The sequence below is a fragment of the Plecotus auritus genome (genome assembly GCF_963455305.1).
Source record: "Plecotus auritus genome assembly, chromosome: 5".
Classification (NCBI taxonomy): domain Eukaryota; kingdom Metazoa; phylum Chordata; class Mammalia; order Chiroptera; family Vespertilionidae; genus Plecotus; species Plecotus auritus.
In genome coordinates, this window is record NC_137776.1 from 136,943,784 (window position 1) to 136,959,024 (window position 15,241).

The window sequence follows — 15,241 nt, forward strand, 5'->3', positions numbered from 1 at the left end:
CTCTTTGATGTGCCTTCTGCTCTGACAGCAGGAAGGGTTTTTGAGGTTATTCTAGAATTTTGAAGTCTGAAAGGAACTTGCAAGTTGGGTGTGACATGGAAAGCTTGCCTGTGCAGGGCCGCTATGCAAGACAATTCCAGACAACGCCGCTGTCTTCATAGTCTGTGTGAGCGTTTTGTGCAGTGCACACCTGCATGGCAATACTCAGCTACCCTGGCCCAGTGGACAGGACTCACTGAGCTGTGTTGTGTACTCTGTCGGATGCTGCCTTTTTCCAGGGGAGGTGGGGAGGATGTGAAGGAGGACGAGGAGGATGAAGAGAGAATAGCAGTACTTTTGTGGAGCTGCTTTTGTGCTGGGCACTCTGCTAAGCACTTTACATATATTAACACTTAATTACTAAGTGGGAGATTTTAAAATTATTCATTGTCGTAGACTGGCTCCTACAGTGTTCCAGTCCCTGGCCTGGACAGTGCAGAACAGATCGGAGACAGACTCCCTTCCCAAATACAGGTGGCTGCCGAATGCATTTTGATGGAACTGCTAAAAACGCCACTGATGATATCCATGGCAGGACCACAGCAAAGAAAATTGCTAAAATTGCCATCAGACCCGCCTCAAAAACCCACAGACTGCCTGTTGCATGAGATGATAAGTCCAACTTCGCATTTAACGTTCCATCGCCAAGCAATGGCCTTTCAGTTCAGTTTTAATATTTTCTCTGTAACTCCTTGTCTCTGCCCCTTCATGCTGGAAAACCAGGCCACTTCCAAGCCTTCACAGAGACCCAAAAATCCCCCTGCTGGGAGCTTTGCTTCAGGCCCTTACCCTCCTCCTTCCTCTCTGCCTGTCCAAATTCCTCCTACCTCCAGCCCACCTTTCACCTGCTGTAGGCACAGGCTCCCTTGGTGGAGTGAATTTGAATGCAAATTATCCTACATCATTTTATATGTAACAATGCAATGCTTTGTAGGGGGTGTGTGTGTGTGTGTAGTCACATATTTCTAATTTTGTCTGCAACCCCCTCCACAGCCCCGGTCTGCGCTTAGCACACCACAGGTGATCAATAAATGCTTTTTAATAAGGAACTGACTCACCGCCAGCACTCGGGCCCCCTCGGCGCAGGCTGTTCAGAGGCATGCAGCCTTCCAAAAAAAGCTGGCTTTCTTGCCTTCCTTCCACAGTGCTGGTGTGAAGTTCAGTGCTAGACCTTCAGAGAGAAAACTCAGAAAGGGCCATCCTACCCCTCGTCATTGCGAAGGGAAAGATCCACCGTGAAGAGGAGCCCTAGGGGCCACTTGGATAAAATTCGCACCTATGTCTACTCATTTTCGTTTAGCAAAATAATTTCCAACCTGAGCTAACACTGAGTACTTACTATATTTTATATACAGGAGTAAGCAGAAGTAGGTGTACAGTTATTCATATAGAAAAGGACATGCAGTTTATGAGTATTACAATAGCTTTATTGAGTCTGGTGTCCCATGTACTCACAACTGTAAACCTACTTTTGCCCACCCCTGTATGTGTGTGTATGTATGTGTATACACACACACACAACAACAACAACCTAGAATAATAGGTAACTAATATTCAAAGAAACATCTCCAAAGAAGGAAATTTTGCAGTTACACCCAGAGAACCCATTGCTGTCATGATTTTGTAACATTTGGAATAAAAAACATTTTCCTGTCTAGCCAATCCTTCTGGCGGTAGTGAAGTCATTTCTCTGTTACTTATGTTACATTATGTTACATGTTAATTTTATCTTTGCTCCTTTTCTTCCCAGCCATCCCCAATTAGTACATAGACAGCATCTTCCAATGTAGAACATGCCACTCAAGGATTTCCTATGTTTTAGAATTTCCCACCTTCTGGAATGCAGATACTGGCATCGGAATGAACGTTGGCCTTGCTAATTTGACTCGGAGGAAACCATCTGTATCCCTTCTTCATCTGTACAGTGGAGACCATCATACCCCTTGGCAGTGGGGATTGAATGTAGTGATGCCATAAATGTGAAAACATTGTCAAATGGAGCAGTCCCTAAATGTGTGCTTGCTTTTTAACCATGGCTGAGACTAGTAGCAGGAAGCGTCTCTCTTCTCTGCTCCCGATTGCTCTTTTGTGTTTCTCTCCCCTCATGCTCTGTCCCCCAGCCTCCTCCTCTTCACTTTGCTTCCTGGGCAGCTGCTACTGTGAAGACATTGCAGCTCCCATCTGCTTTCAGCATATGGGACCAACACTGTTGCTTCCAAAGTTCTGGTATTTGCTGCTCAGAGCAGGGAGGGTTATTGTGTAGAAAGTGAGGCAGAAAATTGCAGAATGATTTAGCCAGTGTTTGTCAAGTCTTCCTATAGGCATGATGGAATTAATAAATCAATCTTTTTATTTATCATTCATCCATGCATGCATCTGCCAACATTTCCCACTGAGAATTTGAGTTTCCACACACACTTATATGAGTTCAGGGAAAATATGGAAAGCGCAGAAGACTGGGGCCAAGAGGAAATTAAAGTACAAATATTACTCCCAAGCCATGGTTTTGGCTCTGAGAACCCTGGCACCTACACAGAAGTGGAAACACTGTTGATGAATAAATTTCCCAGTGTCCATGAGGGGACAGTGGCCAGTAAGCAGAATATGTCAGGCAAAGCTTCTCTTGGCATTTAGCTCCGAAGAAAAAATTTCAGGCGGTTCCTAATAAGGTTTGGAATATCCTTCATACCCGAATCTCAGGGTTCTAAACCCAACACTCATTTTAGAGCTGGGTGCTGTTAAAGCTTCAGGTAAGGCACACATATGAAAAGAACTGCTGGTTGTAGTTATAAAAACATTGAATGATAGTCAAAAGCCCTGGATTTACTTCTCTTGACTTTAGGGCCATGTTATCCACCCTTTCATAGGAGGATGGTGCAGATGGATGTCAACCGGAAAGCGTTCATTCAACTATTGCTGAATGCATTGGTTGCCTATAATAGAAGTAAATGGCTGGGTCGGTGTGTTAGGGGTTGATGATAATGCAGTGCAGTGCAGTGGGCATGCGTTCTGAGGGGAATTGGTCTTCAGCTGTAGATATCACACTTCTGAGTCTCAGGCCTAGATCATCTGTAATTACAGGGCAGGGATAGGGAGGTGGGTGGTCTAATAAAAGCTCACCTTCACAGCTGAAATCACACTGTAGGTCGGTCAGCAGTACCATATCCATATGAAAATAGGTTGTTTGGGAATGACAGTGACTAACTCACAGGATTTACCTAACAGCTCTAGAATTTGAACTTGCCCTAATGAGTGTTGGCACAAAATAGGCAGATAAACGCATTGCCGTGAAACCCAACAACTTCTCCGGTAAGCTTAACGTGACACAGTTCATTTAAAAATAGCCTGATAAAGTGTGTTTGTCATTTTCCTTAGCGTTTATGATTACATGGTGCTTAGAAATCGAAGGGACGTAATTGATACTTTCAGTTGCAGGCTTGCTCTCCACTAAGTTTTGTAATAGATCGTAAGGGATATGGGAGCACAGACTCAACCTCCTACAGTGTCCAGGCAGGTCATGAAGATGCATGAAGTGGGCAGCAAATAAAAGAGAATGGTGGCAGCAGCCACTCCTCTGGTGCTGATGATCACCACAGAGAAATTCAGACTCAGGGCTATAACGCTGCACAATTTTCGCCAGAAATTCGCCCTTCCTGTGAGTTGTTTCTGATTTTTAAGACACATGATGGTCAACTTTTTAAATGCCTGTGGGCTGGATTTAGTCTCTGCTCAGTCATTGTGAGCCTAGTGGACCAGCTATATAAATGTGAAAGAGAAAACGAGAGAAGAACAACGAGGTTGAGCTAAGAAGACACCCGTACGTCCCATGTACTTAGACAATTCTAGAGTCACATCATTGAGCAAATTGCAGTAGGTGCATTTTGATTTCTTAAAAATTAAGACAAGATCAATTTCTTATAAGGCGGCATGCTATGTAGTTATTGCTGTTAAATCCGTGTTTGAGTGGGAAGGGAGCTAGTTCTTTAAAGTGTATTGCAAAACCAAAATATGCTACTTGTCATCTGAACTGCTCTTCTTATATGACTTGAAATCTCAAGTCTGCCAGGTACAAAGTACAGTCTTTCTTTTGCCTTGCAACAGGCACAGAATTTCTCTACTGAGTTTATAAGTATTTTTGTCTTACTCGTTTTCAGTTCATATATAAAGAGGAAAGCCCAGACAGATTTCTATATCTATTATGCTAAATTTTCACTTGACAAAATGAAGTGTCCAAACATTATGTACTGGCAGTACAGGTTGCTAGTTCAATTTTTGAAAAATTAATGTTAGGTTGTATTAATGCTTACCCAAAGTTAGGGCATGTTTTGGAAATGTAGGGAGTAGGGCATAGACAGCCATAGAAACATTGATTTAAGCTGTTAAACTACATTTAAAAAACTCTGTAAATCTAATCAGATTGGAAATATGCCACCTGTTTGTTGTTCACCTGTGCTGCTTTGCTTGCTGGGAGGCATGCAGGGGCCTTGGGAAGTCACGAGCATTAATTGAATAATGGCTTATGCTGCCACATAAACAAATTAGTCCCTCTGTGAATATATGTTAAATGCTCCAGAAGGTGCATTCTGGCTTCACTTAATGAACTGAGACACCATTTGTCTTTCTACAAGTCTGGTGACCTTCAAGTGCCAGGAGGCTTTGTGGGATTCAGTCTTGATCCTAAGTGATGTAAGCATTGGAGGGTCTTCACTCTAATAGTTTTAAAACACAATTGTAGAAATGAGCCCAATTGCAAATTGACTGATTCACCTCTAGAGTAAAGTATTGTGTAGATCAAATAAATCAATGAGTAAATAACCACTTGAAGTAAGTACCACATAAAAGTTGTTAGTAAAACCAAAAATCAACCCAAATTAAAACCAAACACAAACCTCTCAGTAAACTGGCAGGGAGTCAGAGGGGGGAAAATAATGTTGTAAAGAGAGGGACTTTCTGTTCAAGTCAAGGCTATCTATACAAAGTAGCTCAAGTTCAAAAGGGGAAGTTACTGTGAGGAAATGTCTCATGGCATTTGAGGAGCAGAGAGTCCCAGAACCATTGTGGGGAAACCTGTATCCCTTGCATGGTCTCCCCCATCTGCATCTTTCTTTCTCATCTCTCTCTCTCTCTCAGGTGCCTCTTCCTCTTGTATTTGACCTAGGATGCTCCCTCCCCCAAGACTGCATTTCTTTATAGCTAGGATGACTCAATTATTTGTCATCCAAAACAGGACTCTTTTGAGTGTGAAAGGGAACATGGTCAATAATTTCTCCAGGATAGCAGGCATAAATTGGGCAAAATAAGAAGTAGATTCACAAACATCCCTTTCGAGCCCTAGAACCAGTCTCTGTTCATTATAGTGTCTGGGTTTCCTGGTTCAGGCTGTGCTACCCTTTGATCAGTGCTCATCCTTACTCACCTACTGGATGGACTATAGGGTCCGACAGTATAAACAGAGCATCAGGAGCTGTGAGCAGGGCCAAATACACTTAGGGAGTGTGGACAGGAAAATAAAGCTGGTAATTGTGGCAGTGTCAGAGATTCAGCATGCTACAGAACCAGAAATGTTAGATCAATGGCTTTGTAATGGTCTTTCACAGTAACAGCCTGCTGCTGGGAGCAAAACCTGGATTTAGGCTGGCCCAAGCTCAGATGTCAAAAGCCAAGAATCTGAATGTCTGTTTTCCATGCCTCAGTATCCCCTGAAGCACAGTTTTTCCAACTCTCACTTCCCCGGTTTCACCTTAGTCTAAAATGTTTCTACCTCTCATTCAGGGGTGGTCAGCTATGGCTTTGGCCTGTCTTTAATCTACTCACCTTTCTTCAGATATCAGAAGCTCAGTTTTCCTTTGGATTTTGATAGGGCTGACTCAAGTCTCCTCAATTGTCATTGATCCCTGGCTATAGCAATTGATTCGGAGATGGGTCTTTAACTTGGTTCAATGAGACTTAACCTGGGGCTTTTGTTGGAACATTTTGGAAGGACAGAGCTTACTGAGCTGGTAGCAGTGTAGTTCTGGAAATGCTGACAGTCATCTTGTCCTGTGAGGGGGGAAGCCTGCTTGAGCATGAAGTTAAAACGGAGAAATAGAGAGCAAGAAAGAGACATATAGAGATAGAAATAGTAAGAGTAAGTGAGTGGGGGAGGGGGAGGAAGAGCCTGGAGCGGGAGAGGGCGGAGAGAAGGGAAGGGAAGGAAAATCTTAACAATATCATTCTTGAACTCCTGGACACAGGCATTCTTAAAAATAAAATTTTAATACTGGATTTTTTCAATTTTGTGTGTCATAAATTTCCTATCTCTGTTAAATTTAGTTGAGTTTCCACCACTTGCCAACAGTAGTTTTCACTGATATGGTTTCCTTAAAACCTTGTTCCTGCTCTGGCTCAGTCATTCCTCTGGCCAAGGCTGACCCCTGATGCTGATGCTTATTGGAGACTGCACAGTTCTTGGATCTTGCGCTTGCCTTGTTGGTGGGTGGAGCGTCAGGGCCAGTGTACTAAGATCCCACGGGGATCAGAGACCTGGCTCAGTATTTAAACATATGAATAATCTGTCCTTACTTTCATAAATGTTTTAGGTCACTGCCAGTCATCTCAATAAGTGTTTAACTGGTTGTTAAGACCTGCATAAAAATTGCCTTTGAAATTTGACAAGATCCATGGCCCATTTGTTTTGCATACAATTCTTGACATTTAGAGGTGTGATAAATACACAAAACAGTTCCCGGTGGTCTTTCCCAGAGCTTTGTAGTAATACAGTGATTTTCAACTAGTAGACCCCAAGAATTTTTAAAACATGACATCTGACCCCAGGGGCACTGATCTCTTTTCCTTTAGATTGACAAATGAAAAAATGACAACAGCCAACACAACAATAGCCATCTGGTGTGAATGAATCAAAATTATATCTGATTTTGTTGTCAGATTGGTAAGAAATATATTTTTTGGTGTGCCACAGAATTTTATTAATTAGTTTATGTGTGCCGTGAGACGAAAAAGGTTGAAAATTGCTGTACTAAATGTTTTGATTGCACAAAAATAATGTTAGGTAAGTGTTAATATAGATTACAAATTATAGGTTTGGTTGCTAATTGTGGCTTTGAGAGAAGATAAAAGCCAAAAAATGTATTCATTTTCTTAGAGCTTATAAGTACCTTTGTTTTAAGAGGTTGATTTGGCAATTGCTTTCAAGGAATGGGGACATTTTTTTAAAGGAGATAAAAGCAAAAAAAGAAAAATTAGCTTGAAGTCCATTATTCTAGTTTTCTCATGTATGCAATAGAAATCTACAGTGTCATGAAAATGCTATTTTGGACACTTAGAGAATCTACCTTATTTCTAAATGAAGCCTAAATATGCTTATATGAGGCCCTTCTTAGGGTCATCTTTATGTTGAATTTTACTCAATAGCAGAGTCCCCTGCAAGTATTTATGGTTAAAATGTATTCATTTTTCGGTTCTGCTTCACCTCCCACCACCTGAGACTGCTTTGCCTTTCTCTGGAAATATGCACGTATACAAACACACACACACACACACACACACACACACACACACATACATACACACACTATATGTGTACAGAAAATTTCCTAAAATTGAGTTTGCATTTATCTAACTGTGGGAGTTGGGATGAAAGTATGGAAACTTTATTATGCAAACATTATGTTCTTCCTTGTTAAGACAGAGAGAGAAAGAGAAGCGTAGTATTACTGTGATTTAGGAGTTCAGCTAGTGAATAGAATTTGACTTAAAATGCATCAGAGACCAACGATATTTGGTTCTGCCAGTGATACCTAACTAGAAGAAATTTTTGATTAATTAAATGTGTCTAAAAGATAGAGCAACTGAGCCCTGGCTGGGTCGCTCAGTTGGCTGGAGCATCGTCTGGTACGCCAAAAAGTTTGTGGGTTCGATTCCCGGTCAGGGCACAAGCAGGAGGCAACCATTCGGCATTTCTCTCTCACATCTCTCTCTCTCCTGCTCTCCCTTCCTTTTTCTCTTAGGTGAGGATTTAAAAATAAAATTATAGAAGTAGATAATTGCTGTGGGAGAACTGGACCAGTCAGGAAGTGAGAATGGGCAGGTATACAGTAATAATAATAATAATAATAATAATAATAATAATAATAATAAAAACATAGGTAGGAAAGGGGAAAAAAGAAAGAATGTTTTCATCCACTCATTCATTCAGTGATATTTATTGGACACTTCTATGTGCCAGGTATTATAGTAAGCACTAAGATTTAATGGTAAGTCTTTTTACCCTCATAAACTCTACATTTCATTGGCTAACACAGAAAAAAATAAGCATTTAGACAAAATACAATAGTAATTATTATGTCATATGTTGTGCAGAGAAGTAATAAGGGGCTGATGGAGACAAGATCCTCAGCAGCTGCTGGCATCACACCCATCCTGCTTGTGAGATACCGTGCTGCTTCTCCAGCTCTGACCAGAGAGGAGATGTGGGGGTCAATGCAGTCTATCCTGAGCCACATCCATTCCGAGAGGAAAGCACCCAGACATGAAACCAAGGGAAGGGAGCTGAATGGGGGGGGGCACGTGGTCAATATTGTTCTCCTTTTTGTATGCTAACTACAGGAAAATAGGTAGCTTCCTTAGGTGCCCAGGAAAAAGAGCTTAATTTGCAAACTAGAGCTGATTGGACTAGAGATAATTAAAATGGGCTTTCTGTAAATTATAGTCCAGAAGCAGTTCTGCAACAATGTCTAGAGTTTGAGGTATTATTTTTTAAAAATCTACATCATGATGATCATATTGTCACTTGTGGATTTTCCTGTATAATTTTGGGACATGTGGCCAGAACAGCTGAGGTAGTCAGACAGGTATTACCCTTCCTTGGCACAAAAAGATGCTAGTATCTAGGTAAGTAAACATTTTATGTAAAGCACCACAGACAGTACCACTTGTAAATAGCAGCTATTTAAGAGAAGCAAGCAAACAAAAACAGATCCCTTCAATATGTTTTTGAGGGGTAACAGAACAGAAGGGAAATGGCGTGCCTCGGTAGTCTTTATTGATCCATGAATATAACTACATACTAACATTGAAAAGCTGCAGTTTGTCAAGAAGAAGGAACCTAAGTCCACCCTGCAAATACAAAGGGAGATAATCATGGCCGTGGCATGGAAGTGCCATGAGCTTGGTGAATATCTGTATGACAGAGAAGATTGCATCTAGGTATTTGCAGTGAAAAATGATAAACATGATGGTTGACAGCCAGAGTGGTGGCAATGACAGTCCCACAGGTCATCCCCTTCAGATACAATGTGGAAAATTATGAGCTTTGCAAGGAGTTTCCATTTTACTCAAAATCTATCTGTGGCAGAGAGACTTGGCTTTTTCTAGTAACTGAGGGTGGTTCCCATCCTTGTAGACGCTGCCCTCAGACTTCTGGGAAATACCCCACAGGGATATCTTTATTGCAGAGCAGTGGTTCTGACCCATGTCCTCCCAACTTTTTTGTCCTGGGCAGCCGAAGGGGCCAATATGCAAATGTGAACATCCATTTTGACTCGCTAATGTTCCAAACAGCTGCCCTTTCTTTTCTTCCTGGGAGCCACCCTGGCTCTACAAAATTAATGGCATCTTTCAAACAAATAGTGTCTTGAGATCAAAAGGCTCCTCCATCCAGAAAATTGTGCTCCTTGCCAAAAGTTCTCCAGAGGCAAAGTTAAAGAGCCCTTCACTCCTCTTACCAGAAGCCCCTCCGCCTAATGGAGGACTGAGGAAGAGAAGAAGCTGTGCTGTATGTGCTGCATCTCATTTTGGATTCCTCAGTGAGCACTGCCATAGCCTGAATGCTTGTGTGCCCCCAAGTTCATATATTGAAACCTCATCCCAATGTGATGGCATTTGGAGGTGGGGCCTCTGAGAGGAGATCAGATCATGAGGTGCCTTAGTGTCCTGATAAAAGAGACACCAGAGAGATCCCTGGCCCCTTCCACCATGCGAGGACCCCGCCGGACGTCGGCAGTCTAAATTGGAAGAGAGTTCTCACCAGGACCAATGATGCTGAGACCTGGATCTCAGACGTCCAGCCTCCAAACTGTGAGAAATAAATTTTTGTCATTTATGTCATCCCATCTATGGTACTACGTGTAGCAGCCCGAATGGACTCCGACAGCACCTTTAGTGGCTATGTGTCAATCCTTCTGGAGGCTGAGGGGAGTGGAGGGATCAGCAATTAAATGTCTTTTCCTTTTTAAGATGTGTGGGGCTTTTTAAAAAAATCTTTATGTATCACGTGGAAACACACTCATTTCCTTTATGTACAGACATTTATTTAACCATTAAATGTAAGGGTAACATGTGAAGAAAACATTATTCTGGCAGTCATTGTGACAGAATTCACCACTGACAGGAGTAAATGATGCTGATTCCTGGATTTGCCTGAATGCTCGGATTTCCTTAATCCCATAAATGCATCTCAAACCCGAGACCCTGATATTGGGTTTGTCAAATATGGTCCCTATGCTGGTATTATAGAGTTGTGACTATAGTGTCTTTAATGTAATAATGTAATGTAAAGACTATAGTGACTTTAATGTAATATATTTTTAAATAGCAAACACAGTAGAGCTGATACATCCAAATTAGTATTTATTTCGGAAGGCTATTTATATATTGGATGGAAGCTGGTATAATACACAACTTTGTTGGGACTTTTACATTTTCCTTTGGAGACAGTTGGTGAGCCACACAAGAAGACTAGCTGTGAAAAAAATAAAAAAGACTAGCTGTGTTACTTTATAGTCAAAATCTTGCTTTTTAACAAAAAAAATATGCTTTTCAACTTGCTTCATGGACACAGACAACAATATGGTGGTTAGCAGAGGGAAAGGAATTAAGGGGGAGTAGTAGGTCAAGGTGGGTAAATGATGATGGAAGGAGACTTGACTTGAAATGATAAACACAAATACAATATACAGATGATATATTATAGAATTGCACACTGAAACATAATTTTATTAACTAATGTCACCCCAATAAACTCAATTTTAATAAAGGCTATTTGTGGAACAAATGGCTTTGAAAACCCAAACAACTGAGATGCCCAGGACTCAAGAGAATTCACAGATCGTTGACATAAACCACTACTGGCATTCTCTGAGAGCTCACAGGGAATTGGAGAAGGCCAGAAGACTAGAACTTGGTAAACATTATCCAGAATCTTTGTTTTTCTCCCCTGTATGTCTGAGAATTTTATTTTATTTTATTTTATGTTTTGCTGAGAACATTTAAATTCTCTCTTAGCAAACTTGCATTATAATGTAATGTTTTCAACTGTAGTCGCCATGTTATGAATTAAAATCTTATACCTTATTCATCTTATAGCTGAACATTTGTACCCCTTTACCTCTGAACAGATGTCTCCCTATTTCCCTCACGCCCCAGCTCTTGGCAACCACTTTTCTACTCCGTTTATATGAGTTTGGCATTTAAAAAATCCACATATAAGTGATATTATACTGTATTTCTCTTTCTTTTTCTGGTTTATGTCACTTAGCATAATACCCTCAATGTCCATCCATGCTGTCTCAAAAGTAGGTTTTTCTTTTTGTGGCTGAATAATATTCCACTGGGGGAAAAATGTGTGTGTGTGTGTGAGTGTGTGACATCTCCTTTATGCATTCATCCATTTGACAGATTGACAGGCACTTGGGTTGTATCATGTCTTGGATATTGTAAATAATACTGCAATCAACATGGGAGTGCAGATGTCTCTTTGAGATAGTGATTTCATTTCCTTTGGATATATACCCAGAAGTGGGATTGGGTAATTCTTTTTTTTTTTTTTTTAACTTTTTGAGGAGCTACCATACTGATTTCCATAGTGGCTGTATCAATTTAAATTCCCAATATTAAAAAGGCTATTGCACAAGGTTTTCTTTCCTCCACATTGCCAATGCTGTTATCTCTTGTCTTTTTTATGATAGCCATTCTAATAAGTGTGAGGTGATATCTCAATGTAGTTTTGATTTGCATGTATTTCCCTGATCTGTCCACATGGGAACACTAGCTGAGGGAGAGTTTATAAATTGCACTGAGCATGTATAAGGTAGTGAAACACACTGATTGTTCAGGATGCATTGTATCTAATCTGGATGTATATTTACATGAAGAATCCCTTCCTTTATCCCTTTCAAAGTTTCTTTAGAGTAGATGGCATTCCCTTGAGCAGAATGGGCTGTGTTAGGTATGCTTACATATTTATTCTCCAAAAAGATGTTTTCGACTGCCCCCACATGGAATATGCCCAGGGCTTCAAAGGGCTGCCTCGCCAATTAAAAATAGTTTCCCCAAATTCATTAGACATTTCCCAAAATTTACATTTTAGGTCTATTTATTGGGTGGCTGCTATGTTAGTACCATGTTTTGAAGAGGTAAATAAGGCTGGAACCCCTAAATCTCTCTCTCTCTCTCTCTCATCACTCCCACAACCCAAAAGAGCATACTAAAATTTTAACAATAATTAGTAGCTTGTGTAATGAGATTTGTATTCTTGTGTTGGTTTTATAATTATTTTAAAATCATTTTCATTCTCTCCTTTATACGGGTGCAAATGCAAAAGATAAAGAAGTGACAGAAATTTTCAAATGGAGATAAAGTTTTAGCCAGAGAAGCATGCCCTAAAAGAGTTTGATTCAGAGAGTGAGATTAGAGCAAAGGTTCTCATCTCTAGCTACACATGGAAACTAACCCCGAGGCTTTCAAGAAAATAGAGATGCCTCGTGTCTACCCCCACAACATTGAATTAGCAGATGTAGGATGAGGGGTCAGCACCCAGATTTAAAAAATTATTCCCAGGTGATTCTGATCTATAGCTAAGTATTGAGGGCCACTGTTTTACAGCAACTAAGTTCTGCCTATGGGTGTTCCAGAACACAGCAATAAGGAAATGCTGGTTGAATTGAATCTTGGAAGATGAATAGGAGTTTGATGTCAAAAGGTAATCTGAATAGAAGAAATGGGATTCAAAGTCAAGAACCAGTCCAGGACCAGGTTGACATGGGAATTTGTAAGTGTGGAGGATGTGCGTGTGAAAGAAGAGAAGGCATGGGTACCCACTCGGGGCAGAGAGAATGTGAGGGCTGGAGCTCGTGAAAGAGAGTGCTGGGCACTCGGGACCCATGTGGGCTATAGGGAAGATCTGGTCACCTCGCCAGGTGGAGAGGGAAGAGGCCACAGGCAGTGAAGGCCACAGGGCAGGATTTGAGAGTCATTTTTAAGGCAGAAGTCACCAAATTTGACAACTATATACGCTGTGTTAGTAATATCATTTTCAAGATATTTTTGAGTCTTCACTTACGTATTTCCCCCTCAAATAATAGAAAGCATTCTCTTGTATTCACATATCCCCTGCTATTTTGCCTTTTCTCTATATGCTTAGAGAATGCTGTAAAAAAATCCAAAACACAACAAATATGCCCTGTCACTATGTAACAGAATGAGATTTACATATATATTCATTTACATACACATAAATTTTGTATTCACATATACATTTTTTTCTGTATCATCAACAGTCACCTTCCCCAGAGCGCATTCTGAAATAAGCCTGGAAGCTGTGCGAGCACAGGAGCGAGAGAATTCAATGAGCCCCGTCTGTGTGCCGTTATGCTCTCTCACTTGACATTTGAGAATGCAAATATGTCTGACAAGTGTAAATAAGGGTGTCACACCTCGGAGTGGTACCCATTTCCACCTTGCCAATCCTCATGCCTGTGTTCAGCGATGAACGTGCTATTATAATCTTCCAGTATTTTCTCAGTTGGAATTTTGTAGAGTGCAGTGGCGAGTTCTGTGATTTCCAAGGCATAGACACGTATTTGCTTCTTTCTCCTTGCAGAATTCAGCGCATTTTCAAATACCTTGAAAAGGTGCCGGAATGAGAAAAAGAAATACTCAGTGTTTAACCAGCGGACAGAAGAGGCGTCTGCGACACAATACTTCCAGGTCAGGGACGTTGCCCCAAGTGGAATTGCCTTGTTTCAATGTGTCGCACACCTGTGAATACACCTGAACAGGGTGGTGGGTGGAGAGGAGACTATTGATACTGTACTGCAGTGGTTCTGAGAGCATGGTCCCCTGAGCAGCAACAGTAGCATCACCTGGATTGGAATCTCCACTCTGTCAACTTATCAAGTTGTCAGGACTTGGGCAATTTTCCGAGCCTCAGTTTCCTTAGCCGAAGAACATAATTCATCAGATTATTGTGATGATTGGATTTGATAGTAGGCTGTAGGTGAAGCACTTACAATGGTGCTTGGGCATAGAAAACTACCAAAAGATGGCATGTATAATGTGTCTGTCAAAGCCTCAGCTACCCTGGGTGTTAGGCTAGGCCTGTCTTGACCAGGCGGCTGTAAGAACCAGATGCTCATTCAGGTGCTGCCTCGCGGGTTGTTTACGCTCCCTCTCCCTCTCTTTCCCTTGCAGTTTTATGGCTGCATTTCCCAGCAGCAGAACATGATGCAAGATTTTGTGAGGACAGCCACTTACCACAGAGCCATCCTCCAGAACCACGTTGACTTCAGAGACAAGGTAATGCTGACTGCAGGCCATTCATCCCTTATCAGTGGTTATACCAGTAACCATGTTCAGAAGTCTTGTCAAAAACTAGAATCAAAACTAAGCTTTGATAGAATTATCATATGACCCCAAAATTCCACTCCTAACTATATACCCCCCAAATTGAAAGCAGATATTTAATCAACTGTATGTACATGAATCGTAAACAGCACTACTCACAATAGCCCAAAAGTGAAAACAGTCCAAATACTTATCAACTTATGAGTAGATAAACAAAATGTGGTGTAACCATACAATAGAATATTGCTTACATTTCTGTTATCCATAAAAAGGAATGTAATGCTGATACATGTGTCAACATGTATGAGCCATGAAAACATGCTAAGTGAAAGAAGCCAATGACAAAAGCTCATATGATTCCATTTATAGGAAATATCCAGATTTAGCAAATCAGATAGAGAAAGCAGACTGGTAGTTCCCAGAGGCTTGGGGATGAAGAAATTGGGGGTGGCTGCTAAATGGGTACAGGGTTGCCTTATGAGGTGACGAAAATGTCTACAAACTTAATAGAGGTGATGGTTGCACAACATGGTGAATGTACCAAATACCACTGAACTGAACCCTTTAAAATGATTCGTGGTTA

At 41.0% G+C, this 15,241-nt stretch overlaps 1 protein-coding gene across 2 annotated transcripts in view; it reads left to right on the plus strand.

Moving 5' to 3' along the window:
• Nucleotides 1-15,241, plus strand: part of LOC308247866 (histone-arginine methyltransferase CARM1-like) — a 230,643-nt gene that overhangs the window by 109,581 nt on the left and 105,821 nt on the right. For both annotated transcript variants that reach the window (XM_080667620.1, XM_080667621.1), the window contains exons 3-4: nucleotides 13,916-14,022; nucleotides 14,506-14,610. In XM_080667620.1, coding sequence (XP_080523746.1) covers nucleotides 13,916-14,022; nucleotides 14,506-14,610 — 212 coding nt within the window. The remainder of the gene's footprint in view (nucleotides 1-13,915; nucleotides 14,023-14,505; nucleotides 14,611-15,241) is intronic.